This window comes from Moschus berezovskii, chromosome 15 (assembly GCF_049115385.1).
Source record: "Moschus berezovskii isolate FMDL1 chromosome 15, NW_MosBer_1.0, whole genome shotgun sequence".
NCBI lineage: Eukaryota > Metazoa > Chordata > Mammalia > Artiodactyla > Moschidae > Moschus > Moschus berezovskii.
In genome coordinates this window covers 9179600-9206118 of record NC_142474.1, presented here as the reverse complement: position 1 = coordinate 9206118, position 26519 = coordinate 9179600, and the positions used below count along the sequence as shown (strand labels likewise).

At 46.2% G+C, this 26519-nt stretch overlaps 2 protein-coding genes across 2 annotated transcripts; both read left to right on the top strand.

Moving 5' to 3' along the window:
- Positions 1-1458: 1458 nt before the first annotated feature.
- LOC129555961 (WAP four-disulfide core domain protein 10A-like) lies at positions 1459-2590 on the top strand. Its single transcript, XM_055425924.2, has 2 exons — positions 1459-1546; positions 2442-2590. The coding sequence occupies exons 1-2, from the start codon at positions 1459-1461 to the stop codon at positions 2588-2590; spliced, it is 237 nt and encodes a 78-aa protein (XP_055281899.2).
- A 15083-nt stretch (positions 2591-17673) lies between these two features.
- Positions 17674-22044, top strand: WFDC13 (WAP four-disulfide core domain 13). Its single transcript, XM_055425934.1, has 3 exons — positions 17674-17761; positions 20382-20532; positions 22002-22044. Exons 1-3 carry the CDS (start codon positions 17674-17676, stop codon positions 22042-22044), a joined length of 282 nt encoding a protein of 93 aa, XP_055281909.1.
- The last annotated feature ends 4475 nt before the right edge of the window (positions 22045-26519 follow it).

Here is a 26519-nt window from a genome sequence, read left to right as displayed (position 1 = left end):
GCCCAGTCCCCTTCTGTGCACACCTCAGGTGTACTAAATGATCCCAGGGAGGAGAAGTATCATCCCGCCCAGGCTGTGTACCCCTCACATACAGAGGTCTGGGCAAATCTTTTGGCCACGATGACATAGGGTGTATGGCAATGAAATGGTCTCTAGGCATCACAAAGACACAAAACTACTGCCCCTCCCCCAAATCCAGGGTCCTGGGCTTTCTAGATGTTAAAGGAGAGAACAGGGGCTTTCTAATCAGGGATACTGTCATCTTGTTTAATCTCTGCTCCTTTTACCGAGAGCACTTCAGACAGTTCCCATGCCCTCTGTATCAACTTTCTTATTCGTACCTCAGGCAATAATCCCCATTGAACAGGAAGAGTGTTGACATCACTGGGCAGGAAACTCACCTGAGCAAGCCACAGATAAAAGCTCACGCCTCAAAACCCTTCCTCCACCTACCTCTGAGGGTATCTGAGTGGAGTGTCTGCAGTAACAGGCTTTTTTTATCTGGCTTCTTCCTACTGGGAGAGTTGGGGGGGGGGCGGGGCAGGGGGCAGGGGGCTGTGGTCTGGAACAGGGGGCAGAAGAGGAGAAAAAGTCATTTCAAAGGCCGGGAACTTAAAGGTGATTTTGGTTGCAGCCTATCTTTCATTCCCACTCAGGAACATACTGGTCACATCGCAGCCTCTTTGATATTCACCCATCCAGAAGTCCTGGATCTTCTTTGATATGAGAAGTGTCTCCTGCTAAACCAGGAAGAACACTATGTACCTACTCACTTTCTCACCCACAAATTCCAGCTGCCTTACTTTAAAAGAAAAAAAAAAATAGGACTTCTGAATAAAAATGTTCAACAGGATATTGTCCAGATAGTTAGTAACTAATATAATATAGATGCTTGACAATAGGCATTTATGTTAAGTGAGGGCTATGCAATTATGAGAAATCACATTGTGTGAAATATTTACATGATTCATTGAGAGTGAAGAGGATGGGTAACAAAAGCTGGGTGACTCAAAATGTGAGAAGACAAAGAACTGTACATAGTAAATATGCAAAGAAACTAGAAAGACAGTATAACAGGACTCATGTTACTTCCAGGCAGTGAGATGATCATCTTTTTTAACACTCTTTGTCTCTTTTCTTATAAATTATTTTGTAATTAGAAAATAGAAATAGATTACATCTTTCAGCAAAGAAAAGAAAAAAAAACTTCTCTTCACAAAAGAGGAAGATTAGCTGTGAGAGGAGGACCGTCCCTGTAGGAGCCCCAGTGTCACAGGACTGGGCCGTGGTGAGGGGCAGGCCAGGGGAGGAAACAAGGGCTCCTTGCTCTGCCCCGGCTTGGCCAGGAGAGGCAGCGAGGAGCCCAGGATCACCTCTCCTTCCTTCCCTTCCCTCTCCCCACTCAGCTCTGCAGGGGCGTCCGGGCCAGACGGAGCGCTCACCACTCTGGCCAGAGTCATGAGAACACACGCTCTGCTGTCCATCCTGCTGCTCTGTGTTCTGCTGCTGCAGGCCCGGGGAGGGCGACAGAGCCAGAAGATGAACCGTAGGTGGTAGGGCAGGGGGGCCGGGGTGCGGGGCAGGGGTGACGTGTCCAGTCTAAGGAGGACCTGGGAATTAGAACTTTCCGGCACATCCTATTCGGGTCACAGCACTGTGAAGACTCTGGTTCTTCCCAAACCATGGTCCTCCAGCCTCTTTATCTGGCTCTGGGAAGAGGGATGGGGGTGGAGGGGGAAACTGCATCTTTTCATTCCCCATCCCCCAAATCCAGAGACAAGTGGTACCTACAACAGGGAAAGATATACCTGAGCGAGAATCACGTGGGAAAACAAACATCTATTCTTTGTTAATGCCCACAGGTGACAGGTAAACATTCCGAGACATCAGGGGAGCAGGTGTAGAATGAAAGCACACAGGGGAGCAGCATTGGGGGTGCGAGGGTCAAGGTAAACTCATCCCAGAGGGAGCAGGACGGTGAGAGTGGAAGGGAAGCGTTGAGGGCGCCACTTTGCTGGGAAGCGGCAGGGATCGTGCAGACAGTGGCAGCGTGAGAGGAGAGAGAGGACGAAGGGACAAGTTCATCTTCCTCTCTGGTCCCCGTGGATTGTGGAGGGCAGGGGAGAGTTAGCAGCTCATCCTCGCCTTTGTGGGGTTCTCTGGAGGTGATTTGGCCAAGGCCGTGGGAGACGGAGTCCTGTTGCAGGATTATGGAGAGAGCCCAGGAAGTCCAGGCATGGAGGTCTACTGGGGAAGAGTAGGAGGCGTGGGATTTAAGATACTACCCGTCACCAGGATCTGGTGAAGGGCAGAGGTGAGTTCCCTGGAAAGTCCAAGAGTCATGAGTGGGCCTGTGTCTGGGGTCTTGGAGGAGGTTTTAAGTTTTAGAGAAGTATTCTCAGGGGCCTGGCTCCACTGACCTTTCCTTTGCTCTGTTTCAGAAAAGCAACGACCCCAAGAAATCAAGCAGTGTGAGAAAAGACCCAAAATACATCTGTGCACAAGCCCCTGCACAGATCACCGAGAATGTCAAGCAAATACCATATGCTGTTCAACCTTCTGCGGGAACATTTGCATGAATGTCCTGTGAGTCAGAGAGCAAGAGGCTGTGCAGCCTGCCCCCACAACCATCTCCGCAGACACTGTGCCTGCGGCTGGAGACAAGGACCTGACTGACCCTGGACACGAAGATGTCAGCAGGAACGCCACCCTGTCCAGCCAGTATCTGAACAACCTGTCCCTGTCAAATAAACCAGAACAAATGTGGAAGGACCTGCCTAGTTCACTCCCAGTGCCTGTGATCATGGAGAACACGGCGCAGACCCCAGAGGGCCCCCGCCTTTCTGGGTCCGGCCCTCTGATCTCTCTCCCCTTCTCAAGCTTCTCTGCTCCCCCTCCCCACCTCCCTCCTGCCTCCCTGCCAGGCCCCCGTGAGCCCAGGCCCCTTGTTCCTCTGCTCACTGAACCGGGACTCCCAGGGGAGAACCCGCTCGTGTGCAGCACCTCCTGGTCCTCAGGAGAACGTGCCTCGCCCAGAGCCACAAAGGGCTCAACATGAGATGCGGGAGGCTGGACCCTGGGGCACAGAAGCGGAGGCCCCTGAGAGGGACTCTTCCTAAACTTGGTCCACCCCCACCCCTTCCTGCTCATCGTCCTTGAGAGGTCCATGTCACTGTCTCTCTGCAACAAAGAAAGTGAATCCCAAGGAAGTGAGATGACGTGTCCAAGGTCAAAGGAGAGGGAAAAGTCGTGGGCTGCTTGGAGGAGGAGTTTTCCTCTGTGCTCCCTTCTCCGCATCCCAGTGAGACGCTCCACAGGGAGTGAGTCCTGTGCTGTCCCCACTTCAGCACCACGGACAGGCGGCTTGTGTATTGGGGCCTGGCCTGCGACCCCTGGGACTCCAGACCCTTCCTTAAACCGCCTGGTCCCAACCTTTCCTTACAGCTTCATCTTTCTTTTTTTAATCCAGAGGGAGGAACAGTTGGTTCAGGGTGATGTGACTAGGATTAATTGGCACAGGATGCCTTGGGTCTTGCCTCTGATTTCAAGGTGAGTCAGTAGATATTCATCCCTGGGGTCCAGAGTCTCTACTACTCTGTGCAATCACCACTCCTCTGATGTGGTCCTGGGACTAAGTCCAGAGACCCGGGCACATGTGTCCAGCTGGGACATGGGGTCAACTGTAAAGAACTCGGAAAGGCAGGCCCTGCTGGAGGCGGGGATGTGGTGTTATGCTCCAGGCCAGTGGTTCCTGCTGAGCATCAGCGAAGGAGACAGAACATGCCTCCATTGGCCCAGAGCCTCTGACCCATCTCAGGAGCATCACAGGGCTTCTAGTACTGGAAGGTCTCCTCCACTTCTGCTAAGAACTGTCTTTGGACAAGGGGGCCTTAGGAAAGAGATCATGATCCACTAGCAACTCAGACATCATTGGAGGTTGTTGGGTGCTAAGGGCATGCTCTAAAGAGCTCTTATGTGGTACTTCCTCAGATAACCTCACTCTACAAGCATTTTCCCAATGCTTGGCTATCCCCTCAAACACCCTGGAACAGACTGTTAAGAGAGGCAAAATTACCCGCCAGGGGGCCACACAGTGAATGACCTCCCATGTCCAAGTTCATTGTGTCCTAATTCATGGGTATATCATAGGTACCAGGCTGACCTATTCCTTGCCACTGGTGAACACCGTGGACCATCAATTTTACTGGAAACAGCTGCCTTTCTCCCTTGTCATAACTGGTACCCTGACCCTCTCTGGACAGTCCACCCTGCTCTAGAGAACTCAGAGGCTACACCAAGAATGCTATGACTAGGAAGAGTGCTTGCCCAGATACCACTTCATTTTCTGTTCATAGTAGAATAAACAATGGCCTTTTTATTACATAAAAGGGAGGAGTGGAGAGGTCCCTTGGAAGACCTTGAAATCTATGGAGACAGAGGAGGAAACAAATGCAGACTTTGCCATGATCTGGGTCTCCAAAAGGTCAAGTCCCTACCTACAGAAAATCGGAGATCAGGACTGATCTGTTTGTGACAAACACATGGGCTCATGGTTGCTATGCCTTATTCATTCATTCTTGTATCTATTTGTCTGTCTGTCTCTCTATATATTTATTTATTCCATGATTTGTTCTCCTCTCAAGTTCCAGACTTCTCCTAGCCAGTTTTTACCTCTTGTTCCTATCAACCAAGATAATTGGAAGTTGCTTTCTCCCATGTACAGACTTAGCAATAGACCCTCAGTGTCTTACTTCAGGACTAATTCATCTCTTTGGGCTTTGGACTTCATAGTCTGAAGAGACTTTGATCCCTTGGTATTCCATGGACCATCACGCCGGATTCATCATACCTATGACACTCTGCTCACTGGCCATAGAGAATGGAAATAGCAGGCATCCTAGGTGCTTTAGTACTTGCATGCCAGAGGTTGGGGCAATAGTATAGACTGACGGTAGTCTGACACCTGACAATAGTCCAGGACTTGCTCTGCTGGTAACATTTCCAGAGATCCAGTTGTCCAGGCATATAGGAAAGTCCCTCTGAGGCAGTTCTGCTGCCCACCTTGAAGAAAGACACAATACGTGATGGGGCTCTTTGCTTTGTTGCTGTTGTTTTGTGTTTTGGCCATGACACACAGCTTGCAGGATCTTAGTTCCCTAACTAGGGCCTGAACCCAGACCACAACAATGAAAGCACCGAGTCCTAACTATTGGACCACCAGGGAATTCCCTTGGTGGAGCTCTTTGGATTTTGGAGATAATAAAGGCCACTTTGGGGGCACTCTGCTCTTACTGACTTTCTGGGGGAGCGTAAGGTTGATAGTTTTTTAAAATTATTAATTCACTAATTTTTATTTTTGGTTGCACTGGGTCCTCAGAGTCACACGTGGGCTTTCTCTAGCTGCAGCGACTGGGGGCTACTCTTTGTTACCGTGCATGGACTTATTGCAGTGACTTCTCTTGCTGCAGGCTTCTCTTGGGCTTCAGTACTTGCAGCATGCTGGCTCAGTAGTTGTGGTTCTTGGGCTCTCAAACACGGGCTTAATTGCTCCGTGGCATGTGGAACCTTCCCAGACAGGGGATTGAACCCATACCCCCTATACTGGCAGGCAGGTTCTCATCCACTGGACCACCAGGGGAGTCTAAGTTTGCTAGTTTTGAGTGGAATCCAGATTAAGGAATATTTCTGCAACAGGTCCAGGATATTTTGCAAGTTGCCTGCCCCTTGGGTCTCAGCCCCTAGCACATGCATTACACAAAGTGTCTGTGGTTGATTAAGATGCTGACTGGTCTCTTTGCAAGTTCCAGTAGGAGAATCAAAGAATACACACCTGTATTGAGGTCAGACTTTCTCTTCTGTTGCCAGATGGTTTCCATTTTTGAAGCAGCTTTTTCCTTGCTAGCAAACCCTGGTAAAGACCCATGTCTAACCAGGGGGCACCAAACCACTCTGCATCTGGAGGTTTCCATCACAACTTGGGGGTTATCTGATCTATGAAGTCTCAAAATGGGGGGCAGTGCATGGAGGCAGTTCACTGTCAAAAGGAAATGGTATAAATAAGACTGAGCTTGATCAGTTCCAGAGGAAATGAGTCACCTGTATAATCATGTATTTGGACTCAGGACCCACTGACTTCCTGTCGAGCTTCATTCTTTCCCACGGCCTCTAAGTCTACAAGAGAGAGGTACTGACTTTCTGTGTCTCTGTTGGCAGTCTGAGAAATGGTGTCTTCCTGTGTTTGCCTATTTAGGGTTCCTTGTACTTGCACCTCTCTTTTTGATTTCTCAGAATCCAGGGATCTATTGTAGATGTCAGCCTTTTCCTCCGTGTGCCTCCATTTGCATTCAGACTTCCATTTTCTGGGGGTTATTTGATCTGTGTCCTGTCCTAAGCCCAGTGCCCCTACCTCATTTCCAGGCATGCAGTCTCTGTGGTCTTCGTATGTCTCTGCTTCCTTGGTGACTCAGAGGGTAAAGAATCCTCCTGTGACACAAGAGACACAGGTTCGATCTCTGGGTCAGGAAGATCCCCTGGAAAAGAAGATGGCAAAAGAAGATGGCAACCTAGTCCAGTATTCTTGCTTGAAAAATCCCATCGACAGAGGCTCCTGGTGGGCTACAGCCCAGGGGGTCACAAAGAGTTAGACGGGACTGAGTAACTAAGCACGCACGCACAAACATGGACTCCGACACTGCATCTGCCACATTGGGGTGTTTATTTCTCTCCTAACAAATTGAAATTTGTAACATTCTTTGTTTCCTCATTAGGCTGAGGGTTATGTGTGGAGTGATTTATTTGATCCTTTTTGATCTGTATGGATTTTCTGAAAACAGCTAAAATGAGATAGCCACAATTACGCTGTGTCTATTTACTTATTTACTTTCTTATTTATTTATTTATATCTTGCCCTTAAGAACTTCAAGGAGTTGCTTAACTCCTCGGTGTCTCAGTTTCTGCGTCTGTAAAATAGGAATGATAGTACTAAGCTCATAAGGTCATTGAGAGTACTAGCTAACATATGTTAAATATCTGACAGGTAGTAAATTTGGTATTAAACTGGGTGATGCTTGACACTTCATTGGGTAACACTCTCATTTGTTGATTTAACTAACTTACAATCACTGCCTGTATTGCAGACATTGGTTCTAAGTGCTTAACAGATAATCATTCATGGAACCCTCACAATAACCCTATGAGGAAAGCACCGCTATTAATCCACTTTGTCAATGAGGAAATTGATGCACGGAGAGGATTAGTGACTCACCCAACGTAAGTGGGAACTAGAATTTGAATCAAGCTTGAGTCTGTTGTAAATCCCCGTATGAGGTGGCCTTTCCAAGCTCTCTTGGCAGAGCTCTGTTTTTTCAGTAGCTCAAAACCCATAGGTCATTGTGCTCAGGTAGTGTTGGACTGATGCTAACCATGGAGAAGTTAACATAGACATGGGTAGGATGTTACAAAAGTCATCACACAAATGTTGGCAAAAAAGAGATGCACAGATCCTTTACTACCCTTACAACCACCCAGACATCCAGGAAATGTGTGCGTTGGGGAGGGAAGACTCCTGCAGTTCTCCAGTGTTTGGCTTTTACCTGTATTACCTGCAGTACAGAGACAAAAATAAAGTACTCCTTGAGTCCTTTTTATAGGAATTTAGGGACAATGTTCTATATGTACCCAGCTTACTGGCAGAACTCCCAGGTCTGCCACAACCAGAACCATGATTACATTCTGAACCTTCGAGCTCTGTTCTGCTCATCATATTCCCCCTGTGCAAGGGCTCGGCAGTTTGCAGCGACCGGGAAGAAGAGCCATCAGTCATATAAATACCGGCACTTCCAACTCGTACAACTTCAGAGGTAGGTGAAGGTCAGAATCTTGGGGCTGGAAATGTGAGCCTGAAAATGCTTTCATTTGTGGCTTGTGTCCAAATCATGCTCCCAGATTAAAACAACACTATCCCTCTAGAAAAGAAGTAATCGTCCTTGATGTTCAAATGGAGAAAGTGAGGGAAAGATGAGACAGATGGACACTGTGTCACTATGTATTGTCCGCAATACATAAGCCGTTATGTATTGTCTTCAGAGTAGTTAGTCTCAGGGAGAATGTATAACCTGCACCTAATCATCAAGAAATTGCAAACAAACCCCACATGAGGAATGTTTAATTAAAAGAAAAAATTGTCTAGCGTTGTCAAAAATTTCAACCTCATAAAAGACAAAGGGCATAGTGGGGTGAATTTACACAATGGGATACTGATGATAGATTCAATAAGAAAATTTTAGAAATGTTAAATTTAATGAAGGTGATAGTTGTACTGTGATCACAGAAGAGAATGTTTCTATTGTTAATACTCACTGAAGTATTATTCCTAAATAAGGACCATGATGTATCTACTTACCCTCAAATGGTTTAGGCATACACACACACACACACACACACACACACACACACACACGCTAGAGAGAGAAAGCAATTAGGGGTAAATTCTTAAAATAGGTCAATCTGAGTAAATAGTATGTAGAAGTTCTTTGACCAGTCTTACTCTTGTAATTTTGAAATCATTTCCAAATAACAGTTTTTTAGAAGTTAAAGGCAACCCAGCTATGTGCCCCAATTTTTATTTTATTACTTTTTAACAAATCTTTTTAATGTGGATTGTTTTTTAAAAGTCTTTTTATTGAATTTGTTACAATATTGCTTCTTTTATTTACGCTTCAATTTTTTGGCCGCAAGGCCTGTGGGATCTAACTCCACAACCAGAGACTGAATCCAAACCCCTTTGCATTGGAAGGCAAAGCCTGCCACTGGACCATCAGGGAAACCCCTCAAATTTTCTATATTTTCCTATTTTATAATTTGTAACATATGCCAAGAGGCTTTATTTTTTAATTTTTAAAACTTAAATTTTTTTGCTAGTGCTTCATATAGTCAACGTTTGCCATGTGGATATATCATCCCCATATTGTTCAGTCACTCAGTGTGTCAGACTCTTTGCAACCCCATGGAAGCACGCCAGGATCACTTCACCATCTCCTGGAGCTTGCTCAAACTCATGACCATTGAATCGGTGAGGCCATCCAACCATCTCATCCTCTGTCATCCCCTTCTCCTCCTGCCTTCGATATTTCCCAGCATCAGGGTCTTTTCCAATGAGTCAGCTCTTCGCATCAGGTGGCCAAACTATTGAAGCTTCAATGTCAGCATCAGTCCTTCCAATGAATATTCAGGATTGATTTCCTTTAGGATTAACTGGTTTGATCTCTTTGGCAGTCCAAGGAACTCTCAAGAGTCTTCTTCAACACCACAGTTCAAAAGCATCAGTTTTCCCATGCTCAGCCTTCTTTATGGTCCAACCCTTACATCTATTTCCTGGAAAAGCCATAGCTTTGACTATACGGACTTTTGTCAGCAAAGTGATGTCTCTGCTTTTTAATTATGCTGTCTAGGTTTGTCATAGCTGTCATGGGTGGTTTCATGGCCTGAGTTTCCCCCCATCCAACTGATGGATGTTGCTCACTTGTGGTTGTCTTGATCTGGCTGATTCCATCTCTTTACCGGCTGGTTTATTGTGATATCTTTCTCTGACCACTCGCTTCCTTCTTTTTTTTTCTTTTAAAAAATATTCTATTTATTTATTTGGCATTGGGTCTCAGCTGCAGCACGCTCATCTTTCGTTGCAGTTTATGGGTTCTCTAGTTGTGCTTGTGAGTTAGTTTCCTGAACAGGGTTTGAACCCAAGTTCCCTGCATTGGAAGGCTTCCCAGCTCTCTTTATTTGCCTCTTTTGATCTCTGGCAGCAACTGCGAAGGAAAAGACTCCTGACAACACCTATTCAGACGTATATATGGTCCACATCATGAAGCCCTGGACACCTCTCCTCATGATGTTCCTCTGTATGGTACTACTCTCTGTGCTGGGAGGAGTGAAGGAAAGACATAGCAGCAGGTGGTGAGGCTGGACTGAGGATCAAAAGGGGATGACAGGGCTGTGCCTATTTCTGGACAAAGGAGGAAGTATCTCGCCTGGTACATCTGACCCAGGACTCACTTCCCTGGATCACCTGTTGGAGCATTTGTGTGTAGATACTTTCCTATAGACAGAGATGCAAGAAATTCCCAAGCTGAGATCCTTCAGTGTTTCTTCTTCCAACCTTAAAAGTATCAATGAGTATCTGTCAGCTTGTAGATACATTCCATAAATTATAAGGATATAATATTTTCCTGTGTCAGGCTATCTTGGAGGAGAGAGGGCTCCAGTATAGAGCCACCTATTTTCCCATTCTTCCAGAAGCTCTGTGTCCGAACTGTGTGCACGTTGATGATTACCAAATGGCATTTCTTGATATATACCCTTAATTTAGTGGTAGGATATTTCAGAAGTCCAACCCAATGGAGTGACTGCTTGAGTTAAAGCCGACCCATTGATAGGATATTTCAGAATGTAAAAAGATGGAAAAGAGACATGAGATGGGTCTTTAGTGGAGCAATGTTGGGGGCCGTATGATAAGAAAATGAAATCAATGGAGGGGGCCAAGAAAATGAGATGAAAGAGAGAAGAATTTGGAGAGAGGCTGAATTACTTTACTTTTTTTAATAGGATGATTTTTTTTTCTCTGTTTGTGGCATGCAGATTTAGTTGCCCTGAAGCATGTAGGATCTTAGTTCCCCAACCAGGGATCAAACCCATGTCCCCTGCATTGGAAGGCGGATTCTTAACCACTGGACCACCAGAGAAGTCCTGAGGCTGAGTTACATTAAAGGCAGGGTCAGCAAGAAGGGGAAGAAAGTGAGGCGAATCTATTCCTTACTTTCCCTGGTCTAGTTTCCCATACCATGAAATAGGTGTGATAATGAGGGTAGAGGTTATCTCAGACTCTGAGATCTCCCGTTATAAAGATGTAATTTTATAGGAGGGCGTACGAATGCTGGGAGTATACGGAGTCCTATCTCTAGGATGCTCCAAGAGGACCCAGAAGTCTGCAACACTATATGACTTGGGGAGCAGATAAGTCTAAGAGTTTAGTAAAGATGCAATGGGGTCAGTGAAAATACAATGAGGAGGCTAAGGAAGGGGATTTTTCTTAGAAGATAGGTACTTTAGTGGGGACTTGGGGCCAGGATTCTAGTAGGGACCCCTAGAGGGGCCCTCTAGCTTAACATAAGCTGTTAAGCTTATGAAGGACTTCTCTTCCCACACTTGTCTATATGGCCCCACCAATGTCTTAGCATCTCATCTCATTTTCAGGGGGGAATTGTTCCTTCAGGAGTGCTGGGGACAGCCAACCATCCGAGACTGTAACAAGAGGTGTTCTAGAAACTTTAGATGTATAAAAAAAAATCACACATGCTGCTGGACCTACTGTGGAAACATCTGCTGGGAAAATACAGTGAGTTTGGAGGTGCACACTTGGGTGTGTGTCATCACTGATTCTCACCTTCTTCTCAGATGCCATTATCCCTAAACAGAGGGCTGAGGTATCCCAAATCCTAGGCACAGCCATAGCAGAAGACCATGTCCCCTAAACCTGGAAGCCAGTTCACTGCAAATAGTGAGATACCAAGATACCAGCTTGGGGCACCTAGTTTCTTTCAATATATAACCAATGCCTGTGATGTCTTCATTCTATATTTCAACAGCTTGGTGTTTTTCTGTTTTTTAGTCCAGATTTCTAGCCATAGCATCCACAGTCAGACTTTACCATGAGCCATTTTAGCTTACCCAGGTCTCACATTTCTACCTTCGTCTATTCAGTGAACTAATACCATCCCCTCCTCCAAATCAGAAGTGAACAATTCCTGTTGTTACATGAAGTATTCTTGTTCCAAGGTCTGGTGAAGATGAATAATATTAAGCTTGGGAATGAATTCTTGCTTCCAAGATTTCCAGAGCCTCTAAGCATCTAACCTTTTTCTCTTGCAGCTAATCACTGAAGAACCTAAAATCTTAGCCTCCCACTGAGACACCAGTTCATTCTCTCTGAGGGCTGGGAAGGAGGAAATCCTTGGCAAATAAACTCATATGCCAGCAGCGATCCTTGACTTTTTTCCACTCTATTCCACTACCTTGAATGCCATTATTACACTCCCCTCTATTGTTTTAGTGTGTACATAAGTTTCCAACTCTTGCTTCCAAATCTTGCTTCCCCATTTGATTACCTTAGAAGTAATAGGCTAAATCATGGACTTCAAGAATAGAAGTTTATTTCTCGCATGCCATTTTAATGTGGGTAACTGGCAAGCAGCCCTTTCTTTCCATTTTTCAGAGAGCAGGTCTCTGGTGAATTTGTTTTTCACAGGGTAAGGGTAAACAATTCTAAAACTATTTTACAGGTATGAAAGATTGAACAGGTAAGTAACTGGTAGATAAGAGCCAGGTTTCTGTGAGAGAAGTTAGAAATAAGCAAAAGATCGCCAGTCCAGGCTCAATGCATGACACAGTATGCTTGGGGCTGGTGTACTGGGATGAACCAGAGGGATGGGATGGGGAGGGAGGTGGGAGGGGGGTTCAAGATGGGGAACACATGTACACCCGGTGCAGATTCATGTCAATGTATGGCAAAACCAATACAATAATGTAAAGTAATTAGCCTCCAATTAAAATAAATAAATTTTTAAAAAAAAGAAATAAGCAAAAGGAAAATGCTAGAATGAACCCTGGGTTACTAGATTAAAGTCAGAGATATCAATATGAACTCATGTCTATATATATATATATGTGGTTGGTCAAAAAGTTCACTTGGGTTTTTCTGTAACATCTTATGGACAAGCCCGAATGAACTTTTTGGTCAACCCTATATATACAGACACAGGGGCTTCCCTGGTGGCTCAGTGGTAAAGAACTCGCCTGCCAATGCAGGAGACATGGGTTTGATCCCTGAGTCAGAAAGATCCCCTGGAGAAGAAAATGGCAACCCACTCCAGTATTCTTGCCTGGAGAATCCCAGGGACAGAGGAGCCAGGGGGGCTACAGTGGATACAGTCTCAAAGAATCAGACACAACTGAAGTGACCGAGCATGCATGCATGCATACTCCTAGATAATGTTATTTTAGACTTAAGAACATCTCCTTCTGGAAAGAAAATCTTCCTGGAATGGTTCAAGGAACCAATATATTTGGGCTGATGGACATTTCTTAAAGTGGTAAATCTTGCACCCAGCACCTAACCCCAACATCTGCATTCTGGATATCCTCCTGGAGCTTCTTAATTAGGCATTCTGGGTCTAGTTATGACACAGACAGCTATGAGACATGGGATGGCATACACTTGCTGATGAAGGCATCAGTATGAACACACCTGTGAACACTGGGGGCGGTCAAAGCATGGAGCAGGCAGGACTTGACCAATATCATGATGTATGAGATGAGGAGGATACTTCTAGAGTCCTTTCATAGGCTTGACATAGAGAAGAGCAGGAGACGAGAACAAGTCATGCAAAAGTCATTGCAACCATGATGCAATGGGTTGGCTCAAAACAGATCAGCTCTGATTTGCAATTCTCTGCAGGCTGGGACTTAAACTTTTGTAGACCCAAATCAAAGCAGAATCTGCATTTGTTTCTTCCTTTGCCTCCATAAATTTCAAGGTCTTCCAAAGGACCCCCACTCCTCCTTTTTATGTAATAAAGAGGCACACAATTATTTCAATAAAACCAAAACACACACTGGTATCCAGGCAAGCACTCCTCTTATCCATAACATTCTAGGGCAGGGTAGATTGTGGAAAGGAATAGGTCAGCCTGGCACCTATGATCATGATCTCTTTCCTAAGGCCCCTTTGTCCAAAGACAGCTCTTAGCAGAAGTGGAGGAGACCTTCCAGTACTAGAAGCCCTGTGATGCTCCTGAGATGAGTCAGAGGCTCTGGGCCGATGGAGGCATGTCCTGTCTCCTTCACTGATGCTCAGCAGGAACCACAGGCCTGGAGCATAACACCACATCCCCGCCTCCAGCAGGGCCTGCCTTCCCGAGTTCTTTACAGTTGACCCCATGTCCCAACTGGACACATGTGCACAGGTCTCTGGACTTAGTCCCAGGACCACATCAGAGGAGTGGTGATTGCACAGAGTAGTAGGGACTCTGGACCCCAGGGATGAATATCTACTGACTCACCTTGAAATCAGAGGCAAGACCCAAAACATCCTGTGCCAATTAATCCTAGTCACATCACCCTGAACCAACTGTTCCTCCCTCTGGATTAAAAAAAGAAGAAAGATGAAGCCGTAAGGAAAGGTTGGGACCACGCGGTTAAAGGAAGGGTCTGGAGTCCCAGGGGTCGCAGGCCGGGCCCCATTACACAAGCTGCCTGTCCGTGGTGCTGGAGTGGGGACAGCACAGGACTCACTCCCTGTGGACCGTCTCACTGGGATGCAGAGAAGGGAGCACAGAGGAAACCTCCTCCTCCAAGCAGCCCACGACTTCTCCCTCTCCTTTGACCTTGGACACGTCATCTCACTTCCTTGGGATTCACTTTCTTTGTTGCAGAGAGACAGTGACCTGGACCTCTCAAGGACGATGAGCAGGAAGGGATGGGGGTGGACCAAGTTTAGGAAGAGTCCCTCTCAGGGGCCTCCGCTTCTGTGCCCCAGGGTCCAGCCTCCCGCATCTCATGTTGAGCCCTTTGTGGCTCTGGGCGAGGCACGTTCTCCTGAGGACCAGGAGGTGCTGCACACGAGCGGGTCCTCCCCTGGGAGTCCCGGTTCAGTGAGCAGAGGAACAGGGGTGCTGGGCTCGCAGGGGCCTTGCAGGGAGGCAGGAGGGAGGTGGGGAGGGGGAGCAGAGAAACTTGAGAAGGGGAGAGAGATCAGAGGGCAGGACCCAGAAAGGCAGGGGCCCTCTGGGGTCTGCGCCGTGTTCTCCATGATCAGAGGCACTGGGAGTGAACTAGGCAGGTCCTTCCACATTTGTTCTGGTTTATTTGACAGGGACAGGTTGTTCAGATACTGGCTGGACAGGGTGGCGTTCCTGCTGACATCTTCGTGTCCAGGGTCAGTCAGGTCCTTGTCTCCAGCCGCAGGCACAGTGTCTGCGGAGATGGTTGGGGGGGCAGGCTGCACAGCCTCCTGCTCTCTGACTCACAGGACGTCCATGCAAATGTTCCCGCAGAAGGTTGAACAGCATATGGTATTTTGTGGACAGTGCTGGAAGTATGAACAATGGTTCCCGCAAGTAAATTCCCTGGGCCGCTTCGTACAGGCTTTAGCCTTGAGATCTAAAAAGAGCAGGAGGAGAAGCAGGGTCAATGGAACCAGGTTCCACAGAGCACTCCTCTCGAGTTGAAAGCCTCCCCAGAGACCTGAGACCTCAAAATCTACTCAGGAAACACTTGGACTTTCCAGGGAACTTACCTCTGCCCTTCACCAGATCCTGGTGACGGGTAGTATCTTAAATCCCACGCCTCCTACTCTTCCCCAGTAGACCTCCATGCCTGGACTTCCTGGGCTCTCTCCATAATCCTGCAACAGGACTCCGTCTCCCACGGCCTTGGCCAAATCACCTCCAGAGAACCCGCGCCCGAGCCCTGAGAACCCCACAAAGGCGAGGATGAGCTGCTAACTCTCCCCTGCCCTCCACAATCCACGGGGACCAGAGAGGAAGATGAATTTGTCCCTTCGTCGTCTCTCTCCTCTCACGCTGCCACTGTCTGCACGATCCCTGCCGCTTCCCAGCAAAGTGGCGCCCTCAACGCTTCCCTTCCACTCTCACCGTCCTGCTCCCTCTGGGATGAGTTTACCTTGACCCTCGCACCCCCAATGCTGCTCCCCCGTGTGCTTTCATTCTACACCTGCTCCCCTGAATGTCTCGGAATGTTTACCTGTCACCTGTGGGCATTAACAAAGAATAGATGTTTGTTTTCCCACCTGATTCTCGCTCAGGTATATCTTTCCCTCTTGTAGGTACCACTTGTCTCTGGATTTGGGGGGGTGGGAAATGAAAAGATGCAGTTTCCCCCTCCACCCCCATCCCTCTTCTCAGAGCCAGATAAAGAGGCTGGAGGACCATGGTTTGGGAAGAACCAGAGTCTTCACAGTGCTGTGACCCGAATAGGATGTGCCGGAAAGTTCTAATTCCCAGGTCCTCCTTAGACTGGACACGTCACCCCTGCCCCGCACCCCGGCCCCCCTGCCCTACCACCTACGGTTCATCTTCTGGCTCTGTCGCCCTCCCCGGGCCTGCAGCAGCAGAACACAGAGCAGCAGGATGGACAGCAGAGCGTGTGTTCTCATGACTCTGGCCAGAGTGGTGAGCGCTCCGTCTGGCCCGGACGCCCCTGCAGAGCTGAGTGGGGAGAGGGAAGGGAAGGAAGGAGAGGTGATCCTGGGCTCCTCGCTGCCTCTCCTGGCCAAGCCGGGGCAGAGCAAGGAGCCCTTGTTTCCTCCCCTGGCCTGCCCCTCACCACGGCCCAGTCCTGTGACACTGGGGCTCCTACAGGGACGGTCCTCCTCTCACAACTAATCTTCTCCTTTTGTAAACAGACTATTTTTTCTGCAAAAAAACAGTAGGTCTATATTTTGTTTATAAAATAATTTACAGAAGAAATTAAAGAAGGAACATAGTTTAAAAGAAATGGAAACAACCAAAGTCCAACCACAGATGGCTGGATAAAGAAGATGTGATATATATATATATGATGGACTATTATTCAGCCATGAGAAAGAAGGAAGTCCTGGCATTGACTACAACTTGGATGAAACTTGAGGCATTAGGATAAGTGAAAAAAGCCAGACAGGAAAAGATAAATGATATCACATATGTGTTATCTGAAAAACTGAACTCATAGAAACAAAGAGTAGTATTGTGGTTCACAGGAGCTAGAGGTTGGGGGACAAGAGGAGATTTGGGGAAATGGTCCAAACTTTCAGTTATAAAATTAATAAATTCTGGGAAAGGAATGTACAGCCTAGTGATTACAACTAATCTTAGTGTATTATATACCTGAAAGTTCCTAACAGAATAAATCTTAAATGTTATCATCATTAAACAGAAATGATAGGTACTTCCCTGATGGTCCAGTGGTTAAGAATCCACTTTCCAGTGCAGAGGATGAGGTTCAATCCCTGGCTCGGGAAATAAGATCCTGCATACCACAGAGTGTAACCAATAAAAAAAAAAAGGTAATAACATTTCCAAGAGGAAAATACAACTGATACAACTGTCATTATTTACAGATGATGTGGAATACATTGAACACTGAAAAGAACACATCAAGATATTACGGTAAACAATGGGAGAGTTTAGCAAGATAACTGGCTACAGATCAATACACAAAAGTCATTTATCTACATTAACAACAAACGAAAAGGAATAATTAAAAAGTTACGATGCTGTTTACAATTTTAACAGTTTAAACCTCTAGGAATAAATATAACAAAGACAAGCCAGAACTCTACATGGAAGAACTTATTAAAACTTTGTGAAAGGATATTAACAACACAGAGATAGATGAGAGCCCTAAGGAGGTCAGGATGAGGGGATGAGGAGAGTGTGGATTTGAAAATGCTACCTGGCCCTGCAGTGGGCGCGGCTGGGAGGTGCTTGGATTTCTGCCAACGCCTCCTGATTGGCGGACACGGTGTAAGGCAGTCACAGCTCCTGGCCTCCACTTTGCCTTCTGTTCTAAGTTGTGCCTGGTCACAGCTTCGACCAGGACTTGCCTACCCATCCCACCAGCAGCATGAAGCCTGCGCGTTTTCTCCAGCTCCTGCTGTTGACCCGCTTAGCAGCGCAGCTGGTGTCTGGGAGCCCCAAGCAACATTTTAGGAGTAGGTGCTGGGTCCGGGCCCAGGGGAGGGAAGGAGCATCTGGAGAGATGAGAGGGTGTGAGGGATGGGTACATCTCAAGAAAAAATACAGTTTCGTGTTCAAGAGTCAAAGTTTTATTGTCAGCAAGATCTAGGTCTGCATCCCTGCTCCGTTTCACACCGAGTGAGCTTAAGTAGAGTCTCTGGCCTTTGGATTTTATCTTTGTGCTGGATAGAATGATAGTGGGGTAGCTGGGAGAAGAGACGGAGGCGATGCATGTAGACACAGAGCGCCCTGCTGAACCAGGGTAAGTGTGCAATAAGTATTAACTACTGCAAATGTTATCAGCGCCATTATCCAGCATCATCCAGTGGGTGCCTTGGCCACCTTTTCAAGCATTGAAACAGAGAGGAAAATTAAACTGGCAGAATTCAACCTGCCACCTACATAACCTCAGCCTCAGAGGATATTTTGGGAGGAAAGGAAACAAAGTGCTGCATTTCATTTCCCATGTTAAATGCTCAGAGGTGCCTGCACAGTTATCAGTGATTAGCATCCACAGGAAGGTGTCAAGTTCATCTCTGCAGCTCCAACCAAATAAGAGCTCTGGCCACAGTTACTTTGATGACCAAAACCAAATGGAAAATGAGCTGTTATTCGTTATCCCTGCACTTCTCCACAGGAGATGTAGCTTCAGAATATTGCAGGCTCAGGAGAGGACTATGTGTACTATCTCATGTATCTAGGGAGGCAAGGTCCTATGTTAGGGTTCTCTGAGAGAGAGTACAGGTTTAACCAAGGAAGGCTGAACAAGCTGCAAGAAAATGGGGGTATCCAAGATAGGGAATAGCTGGAGAGCCAAAGACTAAAATTTGAGGAAAAAGAGGAACAGAGGCTTTATGAAAGATTGGTAAGCACCACAGTGAGATTAGGACCAAATACCCTGAAAAGGAAGCAAAACTTGAGAAGGTCAACCTCTCTGAGATTCCTGGCTCATGGACTCTTTTTCCACAGTGTTCCACTGATCCCCAAGCTCTCCAAAGTGGGGATCAGCTCCAATTTCTTTAAGTATTTGGTCCTGTTGGTCTTCATTGCTGCACGAGGGTTTTCTCCAGTTTCAGCAGCAAAGGCCACTCTTCACCGCAATGCACAGGTTGCCTGCGGCGGTGGTTTCTTTTGTTGTGGGGCACAGGCTCAGGCACACGGGCTTCAGGAGTTGCAGCGTCCAGGCTCAGTAGTCGTGGCACTAGGGCTGAGTGGCTCCACGGCATGTGGAATCTTCCCAGACCAGGGGCTGAGCCCATGTCCCCTGCATTGGCAGGCAGATTCTTAATCACTGACCCACCAGGGAAGCCCAATTTCTTGCACTGATCCAGTGAGCTAAGGGATGACAGGCTGAGTACTGAGTACTGTGTGTTAGTCACTCAGTCGTGTCCAACTCTTTGTGACGCCATGGACTGTACAGCCCACCAAGTTCTTTTGTCCGTGGGATTTTCCAGGCAAGGATACTGGAGTGGGCTGCCATTTCCTTCTCCAGGGGATCTTCCCAACCCAGGGATCGAACCCAGGTCTCTTGCATTGCAGTTGGATGTTTTACCGTCTGAGCTACTAGGGAAGCCCTGGTCTCTGCCAATTGTCATCAGCCTGGGTCTTGGCTTCTTACTCACCATCTCCGGTGTCATTTGCTATTACTGTTATAGCCCCAGCTTCATCCATCACTTACTCCTTTTAGATCAGCATGATATCCTACAGATCACCTTATAATCGCAAATACCTGCAGATCAGTAAACCAACAAAGACTTACAGAATGCTCTTCCTAAGACATTTTCCCCAAAGAAAAGACAAGTCAAAAGGAACAAAAATTAAGATCTGGCAGGGCTTGACTAGAGGAGTTAATGGGTTCGTTCTTAAAGCCTTGGAGTTCAGAAACAGAGAGAATATTGTGAGCTGGAGCCTTGGGGCAGGATCCCCTGGTAGAGGTGCCCTTGGCTTTGATCTAATTTCTAGTAGATGGGGTAAAGGAATGTCTACATAAAATACTTATTCTTCCCCAACAATAGAAAGTGGGGGACCGTGGAACTCTGACCTCTCAATCACTAGAGACCTGGGAAGATGAAAAAGCTGATCTTTGCACCCCGTTCTGAAATACCCATCCTCCTTCCCATGAAAGAAGCCACCCCCAGAACTCACTTGAGATTTGGGTTCTAGCATTCTGATGCCAATAACTTGAGTGTGCTATGCAGTCCTCATCCATTTCAAAAGTCATCCCTTTTACTCATTCTTCCTATGCACAAATAACACATTAGGTCAAACCCTAGGATAAACTATTGTTTGTTTGAGTCTATACAACAAATCAGTACAAATGGACCAACACACGTATGCCATTCATTCCCTTGAACCGTACTCAACCAGGACCAATGGGGACTTAGCACTTGATCTGCAAGGATGATGAGTGACCCCTGCGTGCACGATTCTCCCAAACTCCATCTTTGGTGGAAAGAGTTCTCAGCCCCAAAATCTTATTCTACCTCCCTGTGACAACACTAGGGGGAATCAGCGTGCCTGGTTCCCCAGAAGTTCCTTGGATTTCCAGAGTTCTGAATGTCACTCCAGGCTTCTCTTTCCTACTCTGTGTTTCAGGGTTTATCTTGGAACCTCCACCCTGCCGATCAGACCCGAAAAACTGTACCGATTTCTGCACATTGCAGGAAGATTGCCAACCAGGATTTCAGTGCTGTTCTGCCTTCTGTGGTATAGTCTGTACATTAAACAAAAATGTGAACCGCGAAAGGTAAGGGCCTTTCCTGCCCAGCCCTGACCAAAGCATTGCTGGTGAGAGCTCAATAGAAGAATCTCTTACCAGTCACAATGATGGATCTCTTTCTAACATTTTCTTTCTCTTTACCAAGTATAATTACCATAAATGTCCTGATGCAAGGAGCCTTCCTCCACTCAAGAATTACATAATCATTCTCTCCCTACCATCTTATCTATCAATCTCTGTACCTGTCTCTCTGAACACACCGTTAAACTCCTCCATCCACTGACCTGTCTCAGAATCCATGCTCTGGGACCCTGTATCTGGAGCTGCATCACCGGAATCCCAAAGAAACTCTGTTCTCTGGTTTTGCTCACCCTCTTTTACCAAACACTACACTTCCGACCCCCCACTCCCAGTGTTCTTGGGTTCTTCAGATGCTCCAGTACAAGGGATGCTCTGATTACTTGCCCAGGCATCATCACTGGCCCCAATTCTGTTGAATAGGGAGAACTCCCAGAAGAGAGAAAGGGTATTACAGGCCCGATGAAATGTCTGGTTTCTAATCCTATCTTGCAACCATGTCTTTCTGTGACCTTGAGTAGGAAAATTCCCTATTTTGCCTTTCATTTTCTCATGCAGAAAATGGGGACTCTTTTTCTTCCAGCCTTGCATGATGGTTATGGAGGTCCAGACAAGATTTCAAGAGACCCACAAGACAGGAGATGTAACCAGTGAGCTTCTAAACTATCTTACTCTCTAATACATTTCCTGCCTTGAGCATAGTAGCCCATGTAGGATCTTGGTCCAAAGTGATCAAATATGAGCCCAGAACTAGATCTCTGGAGCCAAATCCTGGCTTCACTACTTCTTGGCTGAGTGATCTGGGCCACAGCTTCCTCATCTTTAAAACTGAAATAGCAAAAGTGAAATTAAAGTAGAAAATCCAGATAATCTCTAAAAACTTTGCTTGCCACATAATACTATCTTCTTTCCTTTCTATATAAGTGTTAGTTGCTCAGTCGTGCCCAACTTTTTGTGACCCCAAGGACTATAGGCCTCCAGGCTCCTCTGTCCATGAAATTATCCAGGCCAGAATACTGGAGTGGGTAGCCATTCCCCTCTCAAGGAGATCTCCCCAGCCCAGGGATCGAACCCAGGTGTCCCACATTGCAGGCAGATTCTTTACTGTCTGAGCCACCCGGGAAACCCTTTGCCACATAATAATTACTCAGGAAATTTTAGTGATGAGACAACCACTTCTCTCTCAAGACTGGCCCTTACCATTCAGCTCGACATCTTTCAAGGCTCTACCTTGGAAGGCACATGCCTAAGTCTGAGTCTCTGTGTCCTCTGCGCTCTCTGAGGTTCCGCTTTCCCTGTGACGTGAGGACTTAGCTTCACAGTCTTGTTTCAATCATGGAAGTAGTGGAAATTTTTAAATGATATCTCTAAGAAAAAAACTTCATCAGGTAACATTTGAAAATGTTTTTCTTCTACAGACTCAAAACCAAAACCTTGAGAAACAATGGGGTTGGCGAGTAAGGCATATTTCCCAGAGCATTTTGTAAGTATCAGGGTTGGACCTGGGCTTCCCCAGACAAGTTTTCTCCAGTTTCCCTTCTCCAGCCTCTCCAGGGACTCACAGATTCCCAAAAGGTCAAAAGAGCCTTTTGTCACTGATGGCCCCGCCTCCACTGTTCCCCTCCTGGGGCTGTGTCCTCACCCCCTGGGGCAGGATGTGGTCCAGAGTCAGTTCTGCAACACAGAACAGCAAAGGAGGCTGGGTCATGGCCCAAGGGGAACTCAGAACACTCAGATCTGAATCTATGCCAGGAACCAGGGTCTGCCAGCCTCCGGGTTGATAGCGCCCTGGGCAGGGCCTTGGTCAGCTCACCTAATGTCTCTGAGACCATCAACCTCCCCATGGGAAAGACAAGTGAACATCTGTCCCTCGGGTTCTATGAAGATTACATGAGGCCACGTGAAATGGAAGAACTTGGTCATTGTAAAGACGCTGCATAGGTTAGAAGTTGCCAGCAACTCACATTTTCTCGGTTATAGGCCTTTCCTCTTTAAAAAAAAAAAATAGAGGGAGGACTTCCCTGGCATTCCAGTTGTTAAGATTCCACACTTCTGTTGCAAGAGGCAAGGGTTCTACCCCTGGTCAGAGAACTAAGATTCCCACATGCTTTGCAGCTTGGCCAAAACAAAAGGTGTGTGTGTTGGGCGGAGGGCGGTGGGGGGAGATTATCTTTATTATTTTACCAATGTTACAAGAAAAGGGAAAAGAATGGAGTCTTCTGTAACTCCACCATCAAAAGAAAGTTACTCTGCATATCTTGGGAGCATCCCTTGTGGCTCAGCTGGTAAAGAATCTGCCCGCAATGCGGGAGACCCGGGTTCTATCCCTGGGTTGGGAAGATTCCCTGGAGAAGGGAACGGCTACCCACAAAGAGTCAGACACGACTGAGCGACTTTCAAGTCACTTCACATCTTGGTAGCATTTTTTTTAGGCCGTCTTGGGGGAAATGAGGAGCTTAGGGTCTTCTAACAGCCCTTCAGAAGTCTACAGAGTTTCCAAGTTAGAACCTTGGTATTTCAGCTTAGAAACCCTGTACTCATTAGGTAAATAGTAGTGAGCAGAGGCCAATGAAGGTGTCGAAGTGCATGTGGACCACAGTTGCTCAGGTCCTGAGGAGCCAGCCATACTAACTTCCTCTGCACCTTATAATAATTAACTTCCCGAGTCACACACTGGCCAGCAACCAATGCATCAACACTGTGGCCTAATCCAGGACCCGTGCCGCATTCACTGTCAGATCTGGTAGATCCTTGTGTCACAGTGTTTGCTCTCCCCAATCCTGCAGCCTGTCCTCTGCAGAAAGGTTCCCCTCAACTGACAGGTCCTACCGTGGAGACCCCAGTGTTGGCTGGGAAGTTCAGGCAAGGCAGAAGATGGTAGTGCTAGTGAGAGCCTGAAAAAAATACTGATCTTTATCCCCAGAAAAGACAGTGTCGAGATTCCTGTGGAGACAGGGAATGGAGGATAGCACAGACCAGGCAGATCCTGTCACAGTCTTCCAGGAAGCCTGGGCTCTGCTGGGTGTTGTCAAGGACTTCCAACTTTGTCAATGAAAACTAACATTTTTAGCCATGATGCCTTCCATGGGGTCCTCACAGCAACAATAATACCCAGTTTACAGACAAAGAAACCGAGAATTGTAGAATTAAAGTAATAATCTCATCATTAGCCAACTGGTCAGTGGTGGAGCTGAATTACAAACCCAAGGCTTGGGGTGACAAGCCCACAGGATTGTTACCGTGGGCAATTAAGTTCATTTCTGCTGAGTAGATTCTCACACTTCTTATTTCCTCTGAATGTTTCCACTGATGCTTTCGTCCAGCTGTCAGCTTGGACCTCATAACTCCTTTCTAAGCCCTTTCAGGCTTAGAGAACTGCCTCACTAAACTCGGTCTTTCGCCAATGCCCCAGCCACTCTCTCCAACTGTCCTCTAACTCAAGCTCTTCTTTCTGCCCAGAATGTCTTTCTCCCACTTTTCAACAAACTCCCACTCATGTTTCAAGTTTCATATTAAATAAAAGATCCCCATGGAAGCTTAACCAGCTCACCCCAGACAGAATGGTTCTCTTGTCTTTTCACGGAACCTTATCTTGGGCCTACCTTCTACTTTATCACACTGTACTGTAATTTTTTACCTTAGTATTTTCTTTATTTAGAATATGAGTTGCCTAAAAGTAGAAACTATGATTTCTGTGCCACGGTACCCTAAAACCCAACACCATGCCTGGCACATAGTGAAAAGTGAAAGTGTTAGTTGCTCAGTCATGTCCAACTCTTTGCTACCCTGTGAACTCTAACCCGCCAGGCTCCTCTGTCCATGGAATTCTCCAGCAAGAATACTGGAGTGGGTAGCCATTTCCTTCCCCAGAGAATCTTTCCAACCCAGGGATCAAATCCAGGTCTCTCACACTGCAGGCAGATTCTTTACCATCTGAGCCACCAAGGAAGCCCGTAGTGAGGACATAATTCTGACTTCAAATGAGAATTAGAAGCAGGCTGGAAAGGTGTAGCCTAATTCTAACATTTCATGAATTCTTCTCCCAAAGAAAATCTTCACTGGCTAGCCCAGAAGCATTCAGATGGAGCTGTCTGTTTCAATTTTTGTCTGCTGGACTCAGGTGTTTAGAAAATTCTTTTCCTTAAAGACTCAATTATATTTGATTTTGAAGGTAGAAATAGAATGAAAACCAAGCAAAAAAGAAGTATGGAAATATCCCGTTCATAAGGGGGACTAGGAAGGAGGAAGGGCTAGGGGTCCTGGCTGCTGTGGGACTCAGCCCAGCTCTGCGCTTGCTGACCTGGTGACACTGGGTATCTCCAAGTCGTCAGGGCTCCAACCTCTTCATCAGTAAATGGATCAATTGTGTCATGAGACAAAATGAGATGAGACAGATAAAAGCACATGCCACAGCGCCTGGCAGAGAGTCTAAGGAAAATACGACTATTATTATTCCATAATCCCAATTCCTTGTTTGTCCAAAATTCTTGTCAAAGTGTACGTTCTACCTTAAACTTCATGTTTCTTAAAAATCTTTTCTCTAGGTTCCATATACGTTAGCTCTCAATGACAAGTATCATGTGTCTGATGTTTGAAATAGCTTCTAAGATGGAACAAGGCATACTTATGGAAAGTACTCCATCCCTGAAAGACTGTGTGATTAAACCAAATAAAAGCTCAGCTAATTTAACAATGATCTCGATTTCTCTACTAAACCTCCAGCAACTAAGAAAGATGTTCCTTCTCTCTTCGAGTCCCATGTAAATGTTACCAACTTGGAAATTTGTGGTCACCTAGTTCTACGATTCAATGTTGCCCCAATCACATCCCTCCAAATGAACTTTCCCAAGATAAATGTATCATAATTTCATATCCTACTCTTCTCTTATGTGACACCCTTCTTTACCTGCGGATCCCTGGTAAATCCAGCCTGAGAGCTGGAAACATTGTTCAGAAAACTCTGCAGTCTCCTTTCTCACCGTGAGTTGACCAGGTGTGTTCAAGTTGACCTAGTGAGCTGGTCCTCTCACATTAAGGTTGACCCATTCAAACGATAGCTATCAAACTTCCCTGGTGATCCAGTGATTAAGAATTTGCCTGCCAATGCAGGGGACATGGGTTTGATCTCTGGTTTGGGAAGATTCCACATATCTTGGGGTGGTTAAGCTGGCAAACCATGACTACTGATCCCATAAATCCTAGAGCCCTCATACCACCACTAGAGAGTAGCCCCCACACACTGAGAAAGCCCAGCACAGCAGCAAAGACCCAGCACAGCCAAATATATATATATTAAGTCAAAATGGACAAACTTCCAGCTACAAGATAAATAATTACTAGGGGTATAATGTACAACGTGATAAATATAATTAACACTGTTTATGTTATATATGAAAGTTGTTAGAATAAATCAAGAGTTCTCATTATAAGAAAAAACTATTTTTTCTATTCATTTAATTTAGTATCTCTATGAGATGATGGATCATCACCAAGCTTAGTGTGCTAATCATTTCAAGATGTATGTAAGTCAAGTCATTCTGCTATACCCCTTAAACTTATGCATGTCAATGATAACTTGATAAAACTGGAAGAAGAAATAATAAAATTAAACTAAAAACAAATGAACCAATGAAACAAAACAGAAACAGACTCATGGATATACAGAACAAACAGGCGGTTGCCAGAAGGGAGGGAAGTGGGAGAATGAGTGGAACAGATGAAGAAGATAAAAGGTATAAATTTCCAGTTACAAAATAAATGAGTCTCAAAGATAAAATGCAAAGTATGGAATACACTCCATGGTTGGGTAAAAACTGTGTATGTGACAGATGGTAACTAGACGGATCACTTTGTGATGTGTAGAAATGCTGAGGTACTATGTTGTACACCTGGAACTAACATAGTGTTGTAGGTCAATTATGTTGTTGTTGCTGTTT